Source organism: Sinocyclocheilus grahami, unplaced genomic scaffold (assembly GCF_001515645.1).
Source record: "Sinocyclocheilus grahami isolate Dianchi unplaced genomic scaffold, SAMN03320097.WGS_v1.1 scaffold36.1, whole genome shotgun sequence".
Lineage (NCBI taxonomy): Eukaryota > Metazoa > Chordata > Actinopteri > Cypriniformes > Cyprinidae > Sinocyclocheilus > Sinocyclocheilus grahami.
Window position 1 is genome coordinate 2,186,653 of NW_015505215.1, and position 6,857 is coordinate 2,193,509.

Genomic DNA, 6,857 nt, shown 5'->3' on the forward strand with positions numbered 1-6,857 from the left:
ACATTACTTTATAATAAGTAAAAAAAAATATATATATAGTGGCATCAAGATGACGTGTGCTTTTCGATACATAAAATGGGAAACTTTATTAAAGACTAAAGGCACATGATATATTGAATGTCAGTGCACATTTGCTTTTAAGGAACATAAACAACCCCTTTCACCAAGCACCCCAAAAGCTAAACTTGTACTCATGACTTGCTTTTTAAAGAAAAAATTTGAGTGGTCACAAAAAGCACAAAGGAATGGGAAAAGAGTCTGATGTCCCTTCAGTCGCAGTGGAACTTGTAACCCATCTCTCTCCAAAAACCTGTTAATCCTTCACATGAGGTATGATTTCCAAATTCTTTGAAATGTAAAACCTTTGAAATCAAGTTAAAATGTGATTTTGGATTTATCAAAATGTTGTACTGCAGAAATAAACATTCGATATATAGAGACCATAATATCCCTGTCTAAATGATGTCTTTCTGGGCTGTTCTAGTTGACCGACGGAAATACATGTAGGCCAGAAGAAGAAGAAGAAGTATTAGAAGTGAGAAGAGGAGCATAAATGTGACGTATCCTCCATAAGGCATCAGCGGCATGTCTGGAGCTTCAGCAGGGATCATGTTGGTCAGGTTAAGCATGTAACCTAATGTCCAGCCTGCATCACTGTCTCCTATCTGCACATAAAGAGTGGTTGACACAATATTCTCAATTATTTTCTATATACATTGGCCCCAAAATAAAAGTATTCAGTTATTTAATAATTAAATTATTAAAATGAAATTATTGTAATTGTATTTTATTTCACAAAGTTTGTAAATACTTATTTTTGAACAATATATATATTGCTTTTTCTTTTTAACCTACATAGCATCTAACATCTAAAATTTTTAAATTGTTGTGTTGCATGTAAAATGTTTCATACATTTTCAGTGTGACTTACGTGTCCAAATACATTTAATGAGAAATAATGTAACATTTTAATTTATACCATGCTCACCTTCTTAATGAACCTGATGTCTTTCCAGTTGTGAGAAGTGAATTTGTATCCGTCTTCCAGAAGAGTGAGAATGTAGGTTGCTGAGAAGCAGTATTCTGAAAGGTACTTCTCTTTTGTGTTGGGATGATTTTCTGTAATCTACAAAAGTAAAAAAAGTATACATTTAGACATCATGCCCCAACAAAGATGCAACCGGTTTTAACATCCTTCAAAAACGGTTAAAAAAGCATTTCACCTTCTTCCATGGTGTAGAACAGTACGTTGCTAGCTTCTGCTTTGTACCCGCTAAAGTATCACTTGTCAGATTCAAAAAGTCCATCACAAAGAAGAAAGCTGAAAATGCCTAGAGAGTCAAATGCCATAATCATTATCACTAGTTATGACTTACAACCAGCCATTCAAATTCTTACAAACAAGCAATCTTCATTGTTTCTCACCCCAAAGTCTCCATCGACAGAAGGCTGGAAAACACCATTGAAAGAGCATCTTGAGTAAGGACAAAAGCTGGTTTTAAAAACCTTTCTGATTGATTGCTGGCACTGAGACCAATCCCCAATCCCTAAATGGAAGAAGTTTTCATTTGCCATTTTCACTTCTTTCATACACGGTGTATTGAAGACACTTTGAACTGTCCTGGTGAAGTTAAATCCAGGGTGAAAGCAAGGATCCCTTAACTCAACAGGGTCTGTCTTAGGGAAGAAAAAACATTTAAAAATATAAGATACAATTGTATAAGTGTGCTCTATATCTTTAGATATGTATTAAACAAAAATGCAATAGTTAAATTTAATCAAAGCTAAAGTTGAGAAGCTAAAATCCAGTTAAATGTTTTATTGCCATTAACTATTCTTTTTCTGTAAAATTTAACAATGATAGCAAAAATAATAATTTTAATAGATTTGCAAAGTAAGCATCATAAAGTATGTGCAGTAAATGCATTAATATGGTACTATCATACACACATGCCAAGAATGATTTTTCTGAGTTGTAATATAATATATATTACATAATTACATAATAATGAATGTAAATATGTACATGCAAATACATGTAAATATTTTTGAAATACTGTATGTGTGTGTATTTATATATACATAATATATACACAGTACACACACATATATTATGTAAATTTTTTTTATAGTGTCTTTCTGCTTCAAAATTTCACATTTAATCTAATGTTCCTTGCTGATTCTTCGTAATTATTTGTGATATTTAATATAATACATTATACTATATTTGCTAGTAAATATATTTATATTTACTAGCATTGAAAACTGTTTCTACAGTGCAATATTGCTTCAATGCAACACTTAATTTGATAGAATAAGTATACATTCCTATAGACCCCTGATCTATACAACTTCAATTGCAATGACAAGCATACCACATCATCTTTAAGTGTTGACTCTAATTTCTTGCCCATAGAAAGCTTGAGAACTTGGTCCTTCCCGTAACAGAGAAAGCTGTGGGTGTACAGGTGATAATCATTTCCGTACAGCCTGAAGTTAATAGAATTGTCATGTGATTCAATTTCCTGTTGAGGTACGAATGTTATCTGAGTAGACGCTCCACCCAGGTCCAGAGCTCCAAGAGTCCCTGTGGGCTGCATGATAAACACAGGAGGCATTAACCATTGGCCTTTTCACATTGAAATTGTTTCAATGTTCATTCCTTCTGTGGAGAAGGGGTTTGAGTTAAAAATTACAAATGAAAATTACAAATTTGAAACAATGCTAAACCCAGGTTTAAAAACCACCATACCTTTCTCAAGTTTTCACTCAGGTAATTGACAGTAATCCATCCGAAAGCTCCCTCCTCTTGGCCCGTAATGATACGAGCTCCCTGATAGGAGAAGGGGTAGCCCTTCAGTGAATGTGCTACAGAGTCCAATACATCTTCTGAGGCTTCTTCATTCTCCATCCTTGAGAAAATAAATATGATTAGCCTTTATCACAATTAATTGATAAAACTTCAAATAAATTAGCCTATATACACTACATTTGGATTCTTAATGTTTTTTTAAGAAGTCTCATATGCTCATCAGGGCCGCATTTATTTGATCAAAAATACAGTAAAAACAATAGTGTGAAATTGTATTACAATTTCAACTTTTCTATTGTAATTAAAATATTATTTATTCCTGGCAAAGCAGAATTTTCAGCAGCCGTTACTCCAGCTTCAGAGTGACAATTCGACAATTTTATTATCGATGTTAACACACACACACACATATATATATATATATATATATATATATTTTTTTTTTTTTTTTTTTTTTTTGTGGAAACCATAATACCGTACCATTCAAATGTTTGGGGTAAGTACGATTTAAAAAAATAATACTTCAGTGAGGTCCACTTCATCAAAGCATATTTATTACAATTATAGCATACAGTTAGTGTTGGCGGTTTGGTTCTGTTCTGGGCAAAACTCCCCACGCCTGTCCATGCAGTCATTGCTTGGACAGAGCAGGGAGAGCAGCAAGTACGTTACAGTACAGATCCAGTATATGCATACATACAATTCACAATTTACATGAGTTGTAGAACATACAAAATACATGATAGATAATGATTGCAATATAGTGAACTGTATACGAAGAAGAGAGAGAGAAATAAAATCAGATTAGATTACAGGTTCAGTTATGCCGAGGTCACACTGCACGATTTTAGCCCGATTTTAACCTCGCGGACAGGTTTTGCCACATCGCCGACAACTGCCTGAAATCGGAGGCAAATCGGTGCTCGTTCAATCATGCAGTGTGGATTATCAAAGACGCGATCTGAGGGAATCGCCGATGCGTCGCCGACGCCCCTGAAATATTTGGCATGCTAAATATCTGGAGCTGTCGGCGATTCACAATCACGCTGTGTGAAATGAGTTCTGACTGAAAAACACATCGGCGATGACCTACAGCCAATGAGAGACCAAGATACAGGGCAGCGGGAAGTTGTGGACCCCGGTGAGCTACCTATAGGAACCCGGACATCCTCGTCTGATTCCGGCCCGCTGGAACTTCCAGCTCCAGGCATTCGGGCGAGCAGCTCCGGCTGCAGGGTTAATGTCAGTCCGTTCCCTCCCTGCGGGCTGGGATCGGTTCGCATCGGATCAGGTGAATCCCTCAGTTTAAACGCTCTTCTGGACTCGCTATATGTTCCTCTGTTGAAAAATAAACCAAATCAGTACATCAGAAGACAAACATAAAACAGGCCAACTCCATGTAAATATAAAGGGGTTTTATTATCAAGTAGTAAGAAATACATTTGTTCGAGCTTCATTATTGCTCAGAGTCAGGGTTGCCAGGTTTTCACAAGAAAACCCGCCCAATTGCTACCTAAAACTAGCTCAAAAATCTGTTCCAGGGGGTAAAATACACGTTTTTTGGCGGGGTTCCCCTGCTAAAATTCGCATTCCAGGGGATAAATATGTTATTGGAGTCGCTTCAACCCGCGGACATGAAAAACAGCCCAAACAACAGCGTTAAAGTAGCCCAATTCCGCGGGAAAACCGCGTACTTGGCAACACTGCTCAGAGTGGGTTTCTCTCATTGGCAAGCAGGGAGTAGAACTATAAAAAATGGGGGCCGTGTGGATGGGGACGGGAAATTGCTGTCGCTCTGCTCCAGTGATCCAGTCCGCGCGTTGCTTGGAGACTAGTGATGGCCGCTTTTGAAACACTGCTTCATGAAGCTTCGAAACCTACAAAATATTGACATTTTGTTTTGTTTTTTCATTTTGTTTTGTTTTGGAAATATGTATTATTTGGTGTCTTAGAGCAGTGGTTCCCAACCCTGGTCCTTGAGGCACCCCAACACTGCACATTTTGCATGTCTCCTTTCTCTGACGCTCCAGGTTCAGGTCTTGGAGCAGGGGTGCCCAAACTTGGTCCTGGAGGGCCGGTGTCCTGAAGAGTTTAGCTCCAACCCCAATTAAACACACCTGAACCAGCTAATCAAGCTCTTACTAGGCATACTAGAAACTTGAAGGCAGGTGTGTTGAGGCAAGTTGGAGCTAAACTCTGCAGGACAGCGGCCTTCCAGGACCGAGTTTGGGCACCCCTGTCTTGGAGTATCTACTAATGAGATGATGACCTGAATCAGGTGTGTTTGATTAAGGAGACATGCAAAACGTGCAGTGTTGGGGTGCCTCCAGGACCAGGGTTGGGAACCACTGTCTTACAGAATAGCAGAGAAAAACACTCACGTTTACATGATAAATCTTTTTTTTTTTACATGCAAAATTTCATATTCACAAATGTAATTTCTCCTGCAAAAAATAAAAGTTTTTTTCTTTTAGGAAGGAAATGGAGCATTATATTGATACTATATGATTTTCTATGAAACAAAAAGCAATTAAAATGGTGAAAGTTTGTAAACGCTTTAATATTTTTATATAAATTTGTATTTGTATACAAAAAAATACAAAAAACTTCAAAACCTTTGCGAATCAACTGTTTCGAAACAATGGTTCGGAGCGCGTATCAAAATGCCAAAGTCACGTGATTTCAGTAAACGAGGCTTCGTTACGTCATAACTGTTTCGAAACGTTTTGAAATTTCAATAGTACGCCTTATGCCGAGTTCACACTGCATGATTTTAGCCCGATTTTTCACTCGGCGACATGTTTTGCGAAATCGCCGACAAATGCCCGACATCGGAGGCAAATCGGTGCTCGTTCATGCTAGTGACAATCACGCAGTGTTAATTATCAAAGACGCGATCTGAGGGAATCGCCGACACGTCGCCGACGCCCGTGAAATATTTGGCATGCTAAATATCTGGAGCTGTCGGCGATTCACAATCACGCTGTGTGAAATGAGTTCTGACTGAAAAACACATCGGCGATGACCTACAGCCAATGAGAAACCAAGATACAGGGCAGAGGGAAGTTCGGGGAGGAGTTATATGAAACGTAGTTTGCGGACCAGTGTTGCCAAATCTGCCAGTTGTTTTTTTTATGTCAGCAGGTTGAAGCAACCCCAATAACTTTATATTTAGGCCCTGGAATGTGAATTGTACCAGGAGAACCCCACCAAAAGAAATGTGTAATTTACCCCCCCCCCCCTCCTTTTGAGTAGTAATTGGGAGGGTTTTGTAGCGAAACCCTGGCAAAACAGAGCTGTCGGCGATTCTTCCTATTGTGAAGTCATGCAATGTGAACACAGCAGCGACTGATTGCAACCCCAGATAGTCACGCAGTGTGAAAACACGATTTTCGAACTCGTCGGATCGCCGTTGTTTTCACACTGTGTGAGTCTGTGTCTGGGGTTGCAGTCAGTCGCTGCTGTGTTCACATTGCACGATGGATCGACAACAGGGGGTTTCACACCGCATGACTTCACAATAGGGAGAATCGCCGACAGCTCTGTCTGGTCCGCAAACTACGATTCACAACAAAACACACGTGAGAAGTGATAAGGAAATAACGCCAGAACCCGCGTGCGTCAGACCGGAGTTCTCGCAAGCAAGACTGTAATTATTTTAAATATATATATAAAATATATAAATAGCCCGCAAATTGTCTGTGAGCTGATTTCCAGCTACAAGGAGAAAAAGAAAAACAGATTATGCAGGAGGGAGATGCAGGGAACAGGGATTGGGTGTTCTGCAAAGAGAGTTGGAGGTAAATAATTTTGCAGTAAATGTTATGCTGATGTTATTTCTGTTTCTGTATGATATAATTGTTCATATAGCTATTAAAATACTGACATTCTGGTCTATAACTCCTCCCCGAACTTCCCTCTGCCCTGTATCTTGGTCTCTCATTGGCTGTAGGTCATCGCCGATGTAGTTTTCAGTCAGAAATCATTGCACACAGTGTGATTGTGAATCGCAGACAGCTCCAGATATTTAGCATGCCAAATATTT

At 38.6% G+C, this 6,857-nt stretch overlaps 1 protein-coding gene across 3 annotated transcripts in view; it reads right to left on the reverse strand.

Moving 5' to 3' along the window:
* Positions 1-6,857, reverse strand: part of entpd1 (ectonucleoside triphosphate diphosphohydrolase 1) — a 29,532-nt gene continuing 22,675 nt past the window's right edge. For all 3 annotated transcript variants that reach the window (XM_016267166.1, XM_016267165.1, XM_016267167.1), the window contains exons 5-10: positions 2,753-2,912; positions 2,376-2,594; positions 1,426-1,677; positions 1,224-1,331; positions 989-1,126; positions 1-665 (exon numbers count right to left, since the gene is read on the reverse strand). In XM_016267166.1, coding sequence (XP_016122652.1) covers positions 456-665; positions 989-1,126; positions 1,224-1,331; positions 1,426-1,677; positions 2,376-2,594; positions 2,753-2,912 — 1,087 coding nt within the window. In that variant the 3' untranslated portion in view covers positions 1-455. The remainder of the gene's footprint in view (positions 666-988; positions 1,127-1,223; positions 1,332-1,425; positions 1,678-2,375; positions 2,595-2,752; positions 2,913-6,857) is intronic.